Source organism: Carassius carassius, chromosome 28 (assembly GCF_963082965.1).
Source record: "Carassius carassius chromosome 28, fCarCar2.1, whole genome shotgun sequence".
NCBI classification, from domain to species: domain Eukaryota; kingdom Metazoa; phylum Chordata; class Actinopteri; order Cypriniformes; family Cyprinidae; genus Carassius; species Carassius carassius.
In genome coordinates this window covers 15,184,828-15,201,705 of record NC_081782.1, presented here as the reverse complement: position 1 = coordinate 15,201,705, position 16,878 = coordinate 15,184,828, and the positions used below count along the sequence as shown (strand labels likewise).

General features: G+C 40.5%; 2 protein-coding genes across 2 annotated transcripts in view; both read left to right on the top strand.

The window, feature by feature from the left end:
• LOC132107614 (pleckstrin homology domain-containing family G member 2-like) overlaps positions 1–246 on the top strand; it is a 39,874-nt gene extending 39,628 nt beyond the window's left edge. The window contains exon 15 of the mRNA XM_059513713.1: positions 191–246. Coding sequence (XP_059369696.1) covers positions 191–246 — 56 coding nt within the window. The remainder of the gene's footprint in view (positions 1–190) is intronic.
• Positions 247–406: 160 nt separating this feature from the next.
• On the top strand, positions 407–6,833 carry LOC132108060 (uncharacterized). Its single transcript, XM_059514534.1, has 5 exons — positions 407–456; positions 666–908; positions 1,103–2,630; positions 2,726–3,797; positions 3,937–6,833. The coding sequence occupies exons 2-5, from the start codon at positions 705–707 to the stop codon at positions 5,822–5,824; spliced, it is 4,692 nt and encodes a 1,563-aa protein (XP_059370517.1). The 5' UTR covers positions 407–456; positions 666–704; the 3' UTR covers positions 5,825–6,833.
• Positions 6,834–16,878: the final 10,045 nt, after the last annotated feature.

Sequence of the window (16,878 nt, the reverse complement as noted above, 5' to 3'; positions counted from 1 at the left end):
TTACAATTCTAACAAATATTTAAAACATTTAAATATATATTTCAGTATATTTTTCATTGTATATGTTATATAGGTTAATTATTGATTTAGTGTTGTTTAAGTTATATTAATGCTGGCATCAAATTACAATTATTGTAAAGTTTCTAAAGTTGAAAGTCTAAAATCTAATATAATCTTTATATGCCTCAAGCACCTGCCAAAGATATTGAAGCTGCGTTCCAGCAAAGTGGTGAGTGTAGACTTTAGTTCTTTCACTTTCTATAATTCTGTTATCTTGTTGTTCTTTGATCAGTGATGATATTTGATGAAAAAGTAAACACAATTGGGACAGAGATATAGATTGTAAGAATGACAAAGCCTATATATATATAAAAAAAGTAAAATCATTTTTGTTTCTATCTTTCTCTTTCTGGTCTGCCATGGCTTCACTGTTCATGGAATCCAGGTTCTATAAAGGTGTGAGAGGATTTCACTTTCTTACATTAAACATTATATATTATATAGCCTTAATTCTATAGTTTTTGCCACGTGATGCAAACTTGTAGCAATAGGTTTTGTTTTTACTTTTGGTATCACAGCTGTGATTAAATGTTGTTCTAAGGTCCAAAATTACATGATTATAATCTTTGTATATCTTTGCTTCTGTAAATTTGCTGGGTTTTCAGGCTGGAAGTGAAGAGGAACTGTGCCCACAGGCTGATAGCATGGGCTCATCAGGCAGTACCAGCACTCTGGCATCTTCTGTCATTGAAGTTGAATCTGGCCGTGATGATCTGGCTTTATGTCATGACGAGGTTGACATGACCCCACTCCCTCCACCTCCAACACTGTCCATTACTGAGGAAATCATGCAGTTCATTAATGAGAGCCGTGCCCGACAAGGCATGGCAGAGTTAACATCTGAAGTGGTACATATAGAACATTTTGACACCTAAAACAATATGCCAAGACAGTAATTGCTTTAGTAACTCAACACAATGCTTCATTGCTATTGGTATACACATTGACATCAGTGACTTTGTATTAATAATGCTGTTAATGTAAGCTTCTAGTTATAAGAACATTTAATTGTATTCATTTTTTTTGTCTTCCAATGTGCCAGTTGACTCCAGAGTCCCCGGAAGTCCAGTCATCAGAGAAACAGCAGTTAGATGAATCTAAACCACTAATAGCTGAGGTGGATGAAAATAAATATCAGACCAATGATACCGAAAGATCAGAACCAGAAGAAATGCTGGTAGATGGGTCAGACAAAGAAGAGGACAGCCATCCATCCTGTGAAGCAAATGTTGATCCAGCAGAGGAGCTTGAGAAATCATCATCACTATTGCACAGCTCCAAAGAACTGAATCAATCAGAAGAGTTGACATTACCAGAGCCCAGACATAGTGAATCATCAAAACCAGAAATGGTAACGGTCACAGATGAAAAAGGGGAAAAAGACACTGAGGAGGACTCCGTTAGTAAAAGTACAGAACCTCAATTATCTGACAATTTGGACAAAACCACTGATGACACAGCATGTACGGCTAAGTCAGTTTGTGCTCACATTTCTACTGCATTAAAAACAACTGACAGCTCTCTTGTCCCCAAAGCAGAAACTGAGCAAAAACTTACCAAAAGTGACAAGCAAATTATTGAGAAGATACGCAGCTATTATGAGGCAGCAGAGGCAGGGGTCGAGGAGGGTCAGACACCCCGAAGAAACAGCTTCTCTCATATTCCTGCTGGATTAGTGAAAGATTCGGTGTCTCGATTCAATGTTTGTGTTCGCCATGACAGTCTACTTGAGCCTGAGAGTAGCCGCTCAGACTGTGTTGAAACTGATGCAGCATCTTTATTACTCCCAACATCAGACCAAGTTGACCAGAATTTTAACCATGATGAATCTGCTGATACAGCCATTTCTATTGCACATTCAGATGTTATCCAAGAACAAAAAGAATTTTTAAACATCGAGATTGCAGATAAAAAGGATAAGGATAATTTTGAGTTCAGTCCCTGTATGGAACTCTGGAAAGAGAAAGAAAGAACTTGCCAAGATTCTCTGAAAGCCCCTTTCTCAAAGGAAAATGTCTGTGGTGATGAAACAATTGCTTCTAATGAAAACAAGACATTCCTAAATTGCGCAATAACCGAGGTGCAGCATAAACATGATCGTTCACAATGCTATCCAGACACTTCAGACACATCTAATCTGCAGACTAAAGAGACAGCTGTTAAACCTCTTCAATATGGAAGTAGAATAAGTGCTAGGATGTCCTCTCATGGAAACCTGGATAGCCTTCCCAGTCAGATTAAAGTCGGCCGTTGGTCTCGTAATGGCAAGGTGGTAACGTGTAGTCGTACCCTTTATGAAGGAATGGAAGAGGTATCAGATTTAGGTTTTTTTGATGGTGGAGCAGTCAATCAATGCTTGGTAGAAAACTCAGAAAAGATTCTTAATAAAGTGCAAATGCTTGCACGCATGTACACAGCAAAAGCAAGCAGCATGAAAGTACCACTGCACCAGAAGAGAACACGAGTGAGTAGGGGAGCCTGGTCAGTGGAGGGAAAAGGGAGCACTTCTCCTAAGTCTCGGCAAGTACAACTACACCAGGGGGATATAAGGATCCTTAATCAGCCCATGGGTGAGTTCATAATCCATATATAATTAAATTATGATCTTGTGTGATATTATTCTACTCATTATTTTAAAATGTTGCCTACTGTTTTGTTGCAACAGAATCTTCAGTATCAACACCTGTTGAACCTTTTGGTCACATCATTTTAAGGGAGAAGCTGTCTACAACATATCACCAAGAAAATGATTGTAATCTCATTGGGCCCCCAGATGAAATGTCAACAAATGGATCTAATTCACTGTATTTTTCATCTGCTGAATCCTCTGCAACTTCAGTTCAAATATTAACAACTGTTGTAGAATCACAGATTTCTGTGATATCAGATCATAGAGAAAGCTCTTTAGAAAAATGGGAGTCTAACCTACACGAAGGAGATCACTCCTTGTCAGCTTGCGCTGGAACTCAAGTCCAAGCTGAGCCTGAAGTGCCATCCAAACTAGCCAGATTACCATTGGACGAGCATGCTGACAATGTACTACAATCCGTTCAGAAGAATCATTCATATACTGTAGACAAATCCACTGCAATAAATAGGACTGAAGAAAGACCGATATTGCAAGAAGAGAACCTGGCTCTTGTGAGCAATTCTGTTCCAAGTAGTGAATTTTTTATTGACTCAGTAATCATTAAACATTTAGTAAAAGAGACTCACAGTGTAGAGGAGAAAATGGGCTTAACTGTTCAGCACTCAGAAAGCATATTGTCCATAAATGATAAACAAGATGAAATACATACAGGACATATGAATTCCAAGCAGAATCAATCTGATATTGAAACCACTAGCATGGAGGAAATAACACCTGTAGTGACCTCTGTTAGCGAAGTTGATGCATGTCCCCCATTACAGCCAGCACCCTGTGTTCTAAACTCTGAAGTTATCTCTGAAGGATCTGAGCTTTCGTACCCTGTAGCCAAGGATGTTACAACAAGCCCTACACAACTGATGCCTCTGACTGGTTCATGCAGCAAGTGTAATCCACTGGATGTTAAATCCAAAGGAGACGTAAGCAATAATTCAAAGACATTGAGCCCACCATGTACACCCTCTGTAGGTGGACCTCCTTTGGATGAGCTTCCAATGTTTACTAGCCAAAGACCTTCCAATCTACCCCCCACCACAGGAAAGAGAAGTTCCTTCACCAATTGGAATCCATCATCTCCAGCAACTCAGAGGTAGTCTGCTAAGCATGTCACAAACCAAGCTGTAGTTATAGGGTGTATCCATTTGATATTTAAGTTATGATGGTGTAGTTTATATTACAGCAGTCTAAGTATTTGATTTCATTTTAATCTGTCTTATCTTGCCTTTTAGAGTACCACATACTTCATTGCGGTTTGAGGAACAGATCCAGGATACTTCAGCTTCTGGCCTTTCTACACACAGACAATTGTTTTCCCAGGCTACTAAGGATAAGCCTTCAAACATTCCTTTTGGTTGTGTAAGTCCATTAGATGCCAAACAACAGTCTGCCTTTAGTCCAAACTTGCGAATGCGGTCACCCTCTCCAATTAGAAGTGACCAGAACTCCAGATTGTCATCAACAGCCTCAGCTCTTACAAAGTCTCTTGCTGCCTCTTGTATCAGTCAGACAATTTCCCAAACGATGGCCAAGAGAAGAGGTGCACATCTTCAGACTGCTTCCTTACCCGTAATCTCCTCTCCTCTGCCAACATCTTCTGTAAGGCTAAGGTCACCATCACCCAAACCCATCACCTTCGACTCAAGTGCAGAGTCAGGTTTTAGGAATACACCCAGCACCGGGGTTGGGAGTCAACCCCTAAGGTCTTGTCCATCCCCATTCAGATCGAACAGTCTTCAGCCTAGTCCAGCAACAGTTCAGACCCCTCCTCCTTACCGTAGTCAACGCTCAATATCCCCTGCACCTCCAGTTAGCCTACATTCAGCTCCATCTCCTAACAGCCTAAATTCTGCTGCTCTTGAACAGCCTTCTTACACCAGTTTAAATGATAATAATAACAATAACAACAGCTTAAGTAATAACACATGGGCCACTAACCCTAAAAAAGCACCACCCTCAAATATGGGTGGATTCCCTCATTTCCATGATCCTCAAAGAAACACCTTGCACAATAGGGTTGCTCGTCCCTTTCCATTCTCTGAGCCTAGCTCCCGTGTACAGTCCCCTTCTATTTGCCCATCGTCAGTCACCAGAATCTGCTCCCCTCCACCTGCTCCGATCCACTCCATTCATCTTGTAACAAAGCCACCAAATCCCAGAGCCCCCAGGCAAGGTGGCTTTTTTACCCCTCTATCTTTGGAAATCTCAAGATCAACCTCAGCTTGTTCATTATCCCCCTGTGAGAGCCCCAGAATCACTTCTCCACCCCCTATTGGCATTCCTACAAGTGTATGGGGTTTTGCTAATCCACAGCCAAGGAATCCCTCGTTAACAACTGCATATTCTCCAACAAAAGTGGAAGCAAACTCTACACAAAGAGGCACCAGAATCATTTCTCCTACCCCAATGGGAATGTCTTCATGTTCAGCAACCAACTCTCAGAGCCAGAGGAGGCTACGAGGAGCCAGTTTGCCCTTTGTTGCTATAGGGGATAGACCACCCAGTCCAACTAGACACGAACGCAGGTCTTGGGCAGAAACGGGACGATGGTCAGTGGGCTCAGAATTGGGGTTAATAAGTCCTCATGCGGGTTCATACAGTGGCAGCCCATCTTCTATCAGCCCTGGCCCTCTTTCACCTGTTAGACTAACAACTGAAACGACCATTCTTAGCGGAAAACCTTACACAAGCATCGCCTGGCCGGATGTACATGATATGTTAACTAAACACAACACAGAGCCCAGTACTGAAACTGTTGTTTTGTCCTGCACAGAGACAGAGCAAGATGACATAGAGGTTGCAGAATCGACTTGTCGGAGCACTATGATCTGTCCATATGTTGCTCCAGCTAATCCAAATTTGAGAGAGAGTCCCATTGAGGGCCCAACCGAAGGCAAAACAGAAGAAAGTATTCCTAATCAAGGGTCCAAAACAACTTTAAAAAACAGTTATGCCACCACTGTCAACTTGCAGATTGCCGGGAATGGGAGGATAGCATCTTTTAGCAATGCACAAGTCAGCCTAACTCAGACACTGTCCCCTGTAGCAGACAGCCAGAGCAGGAGAAGGGTCAGCATCAATAGCTGCAACTTCTCAATGCAGGACTGCAAAAGGCTTTGAGTGGTGTGCTCCTGAGGTCTGGTATGGTGCCTTGTTCTTCAAAGACACTTTATCTGGCACTTTAGCATGAAGTAGAGGACTCAGCATAGAGATCCATGTCCACTCCACACAGACAAAAAAATAAAAATAATTATGGACTATAAAATACGGGTGTCAGCCAGTTGATGCTATGGTCAATGAATTTTTTTTTTAACCCTCAACCCTACTTCCTGGCCAGGATACCAGTAAAACATCAGTAAAAGACTGCTTTGCTATATTTGGCAGTGTTTATTTTATAATTTTTAAGACTCTTGTCATATGCAAATTTATTATATGTAATATAACTAAAGCCTGTGTCATTAAAGGCTTTCAGTTGGCTGTGATATATAGAAAACTTATTTATAAAGTAGTTGTTTTCTGGCACTTAACTTGTTTCTTTGTTTTGCACATTTGTCTTGAATGTGGTCCAGACGTGTCTGGAAAATAGTGTGTTTCAGACAAAACATTCTTGTGTATGTTAAAATACATTTTTATTGCCAGTGTTCTATATGGATTTGGTTAATAATACATTTGAAAACAAGGGAACATGAATCGCTGCTTTGATTGTTGTTAATACAAACATCAAAACATCTGATGTGATATTTTGCATTGATGAAAATGTTTGCTGTACACAATGAAAAAGCATTCCATCACGCCCAAGAAAAGTATTCTGGTGTGGACTAAGAAAAGGCCATGCTGATCAAATGGACTCTTGATTTTGATTTAATTTTTAGTTTATTTTTAATGTAATATGTTGTTGTTTTCTAAAGGAGATTTTCACTATCAATGAATGCTTAAGTCAACTGAAACTATATCTCAAATTTATTTACCTAAGGCCTTTATGCTTCACACAATGCCAGCAAAAAATGGTGCAAAGAATACAAATGTTCACACCTGTTATCTGTACTTGAGGTCTAAAAAAAAAAATTTTCACACTGTATGGAAAATGTGTTCTTTGTACCTAAATAAAACCTGCATAGTGTAATTCTGATTGAGCCATTATATAACCATTACTTTATTTTTAGATAGAAAATATGTATTTTACTGTGATATCATGATAGATTTTGTATAGGTGTGTCTACAAGGAGGGGCCTGAAGAAAAAAAAAGCCTTGGGCCTGAAGAAAAAGAATGTCACATTTTTCTAAAAGGAAGTAGTTCATAGCATGTCAAACTAAAAAATCAGAGAACTACATTTACAGACAAATAAATAAACATGGACAGTATAGATAAAGTTGCATTAGTATTAAATAGTGCATGTCAGCTAATATATGTCAGACTATATAGCAAAGGCGGAACCATATTGTTTTAGTGCACCAGTAATCGGCTTAAAGGGGTCATATGATGCAATTTCAAGTTTTCCTTTCTCTTTGGAGTGTTACAAGCATAGATAGGATCCCTTAAGTTACAAACACTAAAGTCTCAAAACCAAGGAGATATTCTTTATCAAAGTTTTCTGCCACGCCCACATAAAACTGCTCATTCAAACACTCCCCAACATGTGTAAATATTTGCATAATGCTGCCCAAATTTTCATGCAAAGAAAGAAGGCGTGGTTTCAGTAACCGCACTTAGTGTTGAAGCAGCCATGTCAGGGAGATGCTGTGTGTTTCTTGGTGAAAGCAAAATCACTTTATTTGGCCTTCGGAAAGTAGATGCATTTAGGAAGCTTTAAGATTACTTGCAGCAGAACAGTAACACATTTTATGGATGACCGTTCTGTGAACCTAGAAAGATTACTTACAGCAGAACAGTAACACATTTTATGGATGACTGTTCTGTGAACCTAGAAAGATTACTTACAGCAGAACAGTAACACATTTTATGGATGACCGTTCTGTGAACCTAGAAGAGGAGGTCATTCTGACAATCTATAGACAATCTGGCTATATTTTTTTATTAGTTTAATTATTTACCATTGACTGTTCAAATGCTGAGTTTTGCACATCGTGCGTGCATGTGTGTGTGTGTTTGAGAGAGAGAGAGAGATAGCTGACTCTGTGATGTGACCCTGTCTTAACATACAAGCTTCATCACTGTCTGTCACTCCACTCCCCTTTCGAGCTTGAACTGATGTAAAAATAAGGACATTATTCATTTACATTTACATTTATTTTGAAAGATGAAACTCGCGATTATGGAAAGGGGTGTTACATTTCCGATGAGTGCTTGTGGTGTTCGGCCAATCACAATGCACTGGGTCAGTCAGCCAATCAGAGCAGACTGTGCTTTTTGGAAGGAGGGACTTTGTAGAAAAGTAGTGGCATAGAGGACCTACAATAAGTTATAGTTTTTGAAAAACAATGTGTTTTTCGAACATTAATGCATGTCAAGTTATTCTGTTACACCAAATACACGAAATAATGAAAATAAAGCGTCATATGACCCCTTTAATGCTGATTTCTACTCGACACGTTCACTTGGGTGCGCGCGGAAAATATGACGTTCTTTTACGCTCGACGTAATGACGTCACTGGCGATGAAGTAATGGCATCAAGTCTATCAAACATTCAAATATATAAAGTCAGTAATCATAACTTTAGTCAGTTAAATACCTCATAATCATTAGCTTACAATTAAGTTTAGCAACAATGCACCCAAATAAAGTAACAGCAATAATTTGCATACAAGGATTTAAAGGGATAGTTGACTCGAGAACGAGTCAGTCTTTTGTTCGTTATCTGGCTCGGCTCGGTGTTCATCTTCAGTTCTCTCTTCACAGCAGTTCAGTCAGTGTACTGTTTGAGTAAATGAATAACTCCAGGACATTGGTTTGTTTGAACTCAGAGGGAGTGTCAGCCACATTAAAAAAGTTAACAGCTTAAGTCATTTGTGGATTAATGCGTATTGGAGACGCGAACCGGTTAAAACGATTCAGTTCGATTTGTTGAACTGGTTCAAAAAGATCCGGTTACATCGATTGATTCGTTCGCGAACCAGATATCACAAACTGCTTTGTTTTGAACTCTCTCTCACAACAGACACGGAAGAGAAGACAATGCTGAATAAAGTCGTAGTTTTTGCTATTTTTGGACCAAAATGTATCATCGATGCTTCAAAAAATTCTAACTGACCCTCTGATGTCACATGGACTACTTTGATGGTGTTTTTCTTACCTTTCTGGACATGGACAGTATACCGTACACAGTTTCAATGGAGGGACTGAGAGCTCTCGGACTAAATCTAAAATATCTTAAACTGTGTTCCGAAGATAAACGGAGATCTTACTGGTTTGGAACGACATGAGAGTGAGTTATTAAATGACATAATTTTGATTTTTGAGTGAACTAAACCTTTAAGTCTTGAAGATATAAAGTAAATAAATTAGGTGTCATCAGCGCAGAAACCATGATCCACTTACTATACATAATCCATTGCAATGTATTTGTTATTAAATGAACCTACGTTTTGCCAGATTGCCCTTCGTTCAAGCCCCTGTTTTACCCCCGCTCATAACATTAGCACAGAATCAGTTCAGAATCAAGATTCGGTGGGTGATTCAGATTTCTCTTGGCACAGCGATTAGAAGACTTACAATTGTCAGACAGGTTGCTCATGTGACATCTATGTCATCAAGCTCAGTTTGAGTCTGTGCAGTACGCTCGACCCCCAGGAAGTGCGTGCTTCTAATTTGCTTCACTTGTCTGCGTTGAATCCAATGGGGTCGCTGTGTCCATTTCTTTTACTGTCTATGGAAAGAAACGGTTTTCGGTTCAGATTACTGATGATCCAAAAAACCGATGCAACCGGTTCTTGACTCAAGAACGAGAATCGCTCTAACCGGCACGTGCTGCAGTACAGTATCATCAGCTGCTCTACTCTTAATCATGTTCTGTTTACTACAAACTCAATTTGTGAATGTGTCATCATTAACTATAAATACAGTACAGATATTTCATCAATCATCCCTTATCCTATTAAACATTGAGTCTTTAGAGTCATAATTATTGCCCAACTTCCCTGAAAACCCATTAATCTACAATATACAGATTAGAAACATTCATCTTAAAAAAAAAAAAATTAAAAAAATAAAATATAGTTATTTATTTTATCACACTTTCCGATGTTTAACAAAATACTTCAAAAATTACAAGCATGCACAGTATCATCAGTCCATCGGTTCTCAAATCGGACGTGTCTGAAAGAAACAGCTTTCGGTTCAGTGTACTGGTGATCCGAAAACCGATGCAACCGGTTCTTGACTCGAAAACGAGAACTGCTCCAGCAGTGGGCGTGTTCGTTCGTCATCTGGCTCTGCTCTGTGTTCATCTTCAGTTCGGTCTTCACAGCAGTTCAGTCAGTGTACTGTTTCAGTACATGAATTACTCCGGGATATTGGTTTATTCTGACTCACAAACGCTGGACTTTTGGTAGTTCCTACAATCAAAAAAATTACTCTTTAAACTTACACAATTTAATTATGGACAGTGGTTCCACACAACCAAATTGTGTTTTGATAACGTTAATGGAATTTTTTTAATCTATGCAAACTTGTTGTGTTGTGACAACACAACTGAATGAGGTAGAATCTATGTGAAATAGTAATATCCAACCAAATCAATTTATTTACTTTGCTTTAACTTAAACCAGTTAAGTTAACTAAACATGTTTTGGTTTATTACAATCTAGCCAAATTTGTTTCACTCTATCAACATAAGGAGGTTTGTTTCAAATTACTCATTTAAATTATGGACAGTGGTTCCACACAATTAGTTCTAGTTACTTTAAATATTTTCTATTTACAGTTACTCCCTTCAACAAAGCATTTTTTGTGTGATTTGTCTTGTAATGAGTCAAAAGACAAGGTCACAAATGATCAAAGTGTATTTGTTAAACAAGCAATATAATTACACACAGTTAAATACAGTTGAAACCACATTACAAAATTACACAAAATAGCAGAAATATCAAACTGCTCATTTTCTAATTGGCATTCATGGGTAACCAATCAAACCTTATTCCAGGAACAGGAACTGGCTCCAGAAACTACTTCTTCAGTATTCCAAATGTGTACCTGAGTTCAGGACGGTTGCTCAAGTTCAGTCCATATATCAGTCCCAGAAACATGGAATTGCATACTGTAAACTGCTAGGTCCAGAAGTATTTAAAAGGATGGAGAACTCAAATTATTGTGTATTAACTTTAACAAATCATTTATTAACCTTGAAAAAAAAAACCTCACCATATACTCCATACTGCTAGGGTCTTCATTGGATACTTCAATTTCATTTCAATTTGCAGAGGAAAGCAATTTTCATGCTTCTTTTTACTCTCCTTAATGGCAACATATGTGATTTGGAGCTGAATTGTTGAATAAAGTCGCTATTTTTGTTTTCTTTGCACAAAAACGTATTCTTGTAGCTTTGTAAAAGTGTGGTTGAAGCATTGATGCCACATGAACTGTTTTACTGATGTCCTTACTATGACTCTGGGAACATTTCAGTTGCATTGCAGCCTTTATGGAGGTTCAGAAATCTCTCGCATTTTCATAAAAATATTAGGGATGCACCAGTTGACCGGCCATAATTTGGAACCAGACAGTTTTTGCTTAAAATACGCAATTGGTAATCGGCCAGTCTTTTCAGCTGATTTTTCCGGAAGTGCGCTCGCGTGCTCAAACTACATTGTAATCATTCGCTATAATGTCATTTGTGTGGAAGTTATTTCGAAGTCTGTGCACAGGACACGGGCAGCCGTTCAGCACTGGAAGTCTAGAGCTACATTTCTGAGGAACAGATAACAGGAAGCGCAAAATAACAAAATAACAGCCCCTTTCCTGCACTCAATGAAGCTGCGCGAGCATACTGTACCTGCACACGTGTAGACAGTGAAGGGATGTTCAGATCAACTGCTCGCGTGTTGGATGAGAAACAAAACAGACTAAACTGCTTTTTTTTGTGTGTGTAAAGTATAACTTGCAAACACATTTGAAAAGCCAGAAGTAAACGTCAGTTCTGCATTAGGATAATTAATTTTATTTTACTTTAAAATTACATTGACTTAATTTGATGTAAAAATCACCTGCTGTACACACTGAAAAAAAGTGTTTCATTGATCCAATTAAAAAGAAATTGGGTAATGATTCACATCTATTTTTTTACTTGAGACAATAGTTATTTATTTTTCATTGGATCAAGTAAAAAAATATAGATGTAAATCATAACCCATTTTTTTTTTAATTGGATGAATGAAACACTTTGCATCTTTGTTTTATTCTCACCAAAATTATTTGATTTTAAAATTTATTTATATAGCATACTTTTATTTAGTCTCACTGGTAAAGACTTATTTTTTTAAACCAAATTAAAAAACTAAAACAAATACTAAATGCTGATTAAGAAACCTCTTAAGCCCCTTTCACACTGCACGTCGGACCCGGCAAATTGTAGGAACATTGCCAGGTCGACTTCTGTGTGAAAGCAAACACATCCCGGGACTGATTCCAGCATTGAACCCGGGTCGGGGACCTAGTAACATTGCCGGGTTCAATCCCGGGACGAGCGCTGTGTGAACAAAAGCCAGATCTAATGGCGTGTCGTAGTGATGACGCACGTTATCGTGCAACTCTTTTAGCGGCTGTTTTGAAGGATCAACGTTCACGAAAAAAAAAAAGTGTGCAAACTGTATGAAGCAGAGATCAGTTAGTTCCTCACTTTCTGCGCTGACACCGAGATCGTTCGCCAGCTTCAGTGAAAGTATAACGTGCCTAATGTTTTCGACTTGTACATTACACATCACGCCCTGATGTCACGTGTCATTGCAGGACCTGTATTTGCCGGAATCGCAGTGTGAAAGGGGTTTCATTGAGCTTTTCCTCAATATTGGACTGTAGAACTATGCAGTTGTTGCCTTTAATTTCACATGATTACAATTAATCTTTTCATTTAAGGCCAGTTCTATGTCGTTTCAACCCAATTCAAAAACAAAAGCTAAATGCTGATGTCTGTACAATCTATGTTTGTATTGAATTTAGGCTAATTACTGTGCAGTTACTGCCGTTAATTTCAGACTGTCACGGTTATTGTTTTCAATAGCCAAAAGCCAGTTTAGCCTATTAAATACCAAATAAACATCTTGTTTATGCATACTTTCCTTCTTTCTTGTTTGTTGCTTAAAGATAAAAAAAAAAAATCGGAAATCGGTATCGTTCCAGTTTGCTTGTAAAAAAAAAATCGATATCGGCCATGAAAAATCATGATCGGGGCATCTCTAAAAAATTTCATAATTTGTGCTCTGAAGATGAATGATGGTCTTACGGGTTTGAAATGACATGAGGGTTAGTAATTAATGACATGTTTATTTTTGGGTGATCTAGCCATTTAAACACACCTGAACCAGCTTATCAAGGTTCTTGGGAATTTTAAAACAAAAAAGTCTTACTAGAAATTCCAGGCAGGTGAGTTAGAGCTGAACTCCACAGAACACTTGCTTTCCTAGAGCAGGTCTGGACACCCCTGCCTTGCTTTAAAATAAATTAATTTTGGGAGGAAAATGCATTCATAATCTGTCAGTTTATAGTAATACCACATATTTTGTATTTATTGTATTAATAAACCTAATCTTATTATATCTTTGTAACGATATCAACCTTCATATTCATCCGGAAGAAGGAGGCGGGAACCGGCGAACAATCAAAAACATTTTAATTTCAAAATAAACACAAAACAGCGCACCAGCCCCTCACGGACGACTGGTGCGCATAAAATAAAAACCAAAACACAACTAAAAGCCCAGGCCTGGTCCTCTCTCGTCCTTCACTGTCGTCGCTCCAGTTTTATATCCTTCCATCTCCTCCATGGGCCTCGAGACCGGTGGGACGAACAGGTGTAGTTCATCTCCAATCACTCCCCCGGCCTCGCTCCCATGTCCCTCGGCCCCGCCCCACTCGTCACATACCCCCATCGCCCCTCGCAGGCCGGGGGGTACTCCCGAGACTGCGCTCTACTCCCCCCCCCCCCTCCCTCCGGGGGGGCCGCTCCCGGGGACCTGCGGGAACCTGGGGGTAGGACAGGCGAGGCGAGAGAAAAGGAGATGGAAGGAGGAGCGACAGAGACGAGAGAGGGGAGAGAGGGAAAAAAAAAAAAAAAAAATTCCGGTTCCCAGACGCACCGCTGCTCGGCCCTCCACCAGCTGGGTGATCTCCTCCGCGGTGCCTGGCGGTGGCACTGGACGGCCCTCGGCGGACGGCACGACACTCCTCCGCCGCCCGGTGGACGGCGACGGCTCCTCCGGTTTTGGGCAGCCGGCAGGAGTCCCCCGTTCCCTGCTCCTCCCCGTTCCGGCGGAGGCAGCAGGCTCCGGCCACCTGGCGAACGGCGCCGACTCCTCCGCTCCCTCACGGACGGCAGCCGTCTCTCCACATCGTGGGCGGCCGGTAGCGAGCTCGCCCGTCCCCGGCAACTCGCTCCAGTCCACCGCCTCGAGCGTCCATGGCGGCACACTCCTCGCCAGCTCGATGGCACCGCGGATTCACCACAGCGGCGAGGGATCTTCAGCAGCGCGTCCCTCCTTCTCCCGGGCTTCGGCACCACTGTAATGATATCAACCTTCATATTCATCCGGAAGAAGGAGGCGGGAACCGGCGGACAATCAAAAACATTGTAATAACAAAATAAACACAAAACAGCGCACCAGCCCCTCACGGACGACTGGTGCGCATAAAATAAAAACCAAAACACAACTAAAAACCCAGGCCTGGTCCTCTCTCGTCCTTCACTGTCGTCGCTCCAGTTTTATATCCTTCCATCTCCTCCATGGGCCTCGAGACCGGTGGGACGAACAGGTGTAGTTCATCTCCAATCACTCCCCCGGCCTCGCTCCCATGTCCCTCGGCCCCGCCCCACTCGTCACAATCTTATTATATAATTTCCAGTGGCCAGTGAGAGAATAATGTTTTAATACAAGGTTGTGTTGAGTGCAGTTGTTCTTACCCGTGTAGTGGGCACCAAGAGGGTTTCATTATTTGTCCAAGGACTCTTCTCAACAAAGTTTTGTAGTGTGGATCCAGTTTGGCAAAGATTGTTGATTCTAAAGGGCCTATGGTAATTCTGTATGTCTCAAATTCTGCACAAATCTGTAAACACATGAAGTGCAATGTGTTACAAAAAAAAAGTTTAACAGCAAAAACCAATTCAATTATCAAAATATTAAGTGATTTATTTGTGTGAGTGATGAATAGTGTCATGTTTACCATTCCAAAAGGGAGGACCTGATTACATATCTGGAGCATTTGTATAATGTTGAAGGAGTGGATGCAGAGCTGCCATATCCTTCATACTGATATTAATTATATTATTACATGATTTCTTGTTTGACTATTAATCAAGTTATGGAAAGAGTGAAATGTGTAACCTTATGTGCGCTTATGAGATATTAAAGAATCCTGTTCTACCCTTTATTTCTTTTCCTCAAGATTAATGTCCACATATTATGTGTGTGTATCCGACCGTAATGATAAGACACTCGCCAGTGCTAGAAAGCCTTGAATTTTAGATAAGTTCTCTGTGTATGTGTGTTAGTATCTGTCTGTACAGGGAGAAGCTCAGACAGTCCCAGGACAAACGATCAACTGCCAGTGTCCAGCGTATCAGATATATGTCTTTGGAGAGTTCATCTAGGTTTTGGAACCAGTCAGAATTTTGTTGACTTATGTATTGACGCAATTAGTATCCTCTGCCAGGGATAACTGTGGTTGATTTTGAGTTGTACGGGGGCGGCCTACGAACTCCGTCGAGAGTATTGAAGCTGACTTCTGCTGATGAAATTGCTTACTATTTTCTTCAAGTAAAATTATTATTATTAATTGAACTCATCTCTGACTCCTGGTCTTCATTGCAACATATCTAATCCTTGGGTTTTAACTGTAAATTCCCCAATAGTTAATGGTGGAGGATGCGCGGGCAATCATTCTTTGGTGACATCCCTGATCAATCATCAAACCAAGGTAGGAAAGATTTTATATTTAATATTATTGGTTAGGGACTGTCTGTAAGTGGAGGGGGTGGAGAGAAGGAGGAATGATAGACTCACTTAGACGTAAGGGGGTAGACACCAGCTCCGGGGTGGAGTAGGTAAATTGGTGTCACGGTACACCTGTAAATGAAGTAACCTTGTGAGTAAAAGGGGTACAAGTGCACATCGGTAGGTCTTAGAGAGAGACGTGAATTTTTTCTAGGTGTGCACAGTCCAGGGGGGGACAAAAACGCATTCTTAACAGGCATGTGAACCCGTAAAGGGAAGTGCTGGGTCAAGCACCGAGGGACAAGGGACACGTAGGGCCGTAAATAGGCAGTGCTGGGTCAAGCACAGAGAGCCGAAAAGCACGAGAGGCCGTAAAGGGCAGTGCATTTATGGCCGGGTAAGCCAAAGTATGGGTATGGGAAATCCCGAGCAGAATGTAAGACGCTAGACGGGGGTTCTAGTCGTAACTCGCTCTTCCAACTCTCGATCACCCACCATTACAGACGGGGGCGTCCCAAGCTTAGAAATAGGCCAGGTCAGTGGTTAGGGAACAGAGTATCCAAAATTAGTGTTTAAAAATAAATAATGATAATTCATATGTGCACCTATAAAAATATAGGGATATATGCAAAGGGAAAGTATTGATTGATCTGGGATACATCAGGGACAACCCCGGAAGATCTTAAATTTAGTTAAATTTACTCAAATGGTTCAGGTCATACTTAGAAGGGAGAGGTTATTATGTGAGTCTAGGAGAGCATAAGTCTAAGTGGACGTCCATGACATGCGGAGTCCCACAAGGGTCAATTCTTGCACCGCTCTTGTTTAGCCTGTATATGCTTCCCCTAAGTCAAATAATGAGAAAGAACCAAATTGCCTATCACAGCTATGCTGATGATACCCAGATTTACCTAGCCTTATCTCCAAATGACTACAGCCCAATTGACTCCCTCTGCCAATGCATTGATGAAATTAATAGTTGGATGTGCCAGAACTTTCTTCAGTTAAACAAGGGAAAAACTGAAGTCATTGCATTTGGAAACAAAGATGAAGTGTTCAAGGTGAATGCATACTTTAA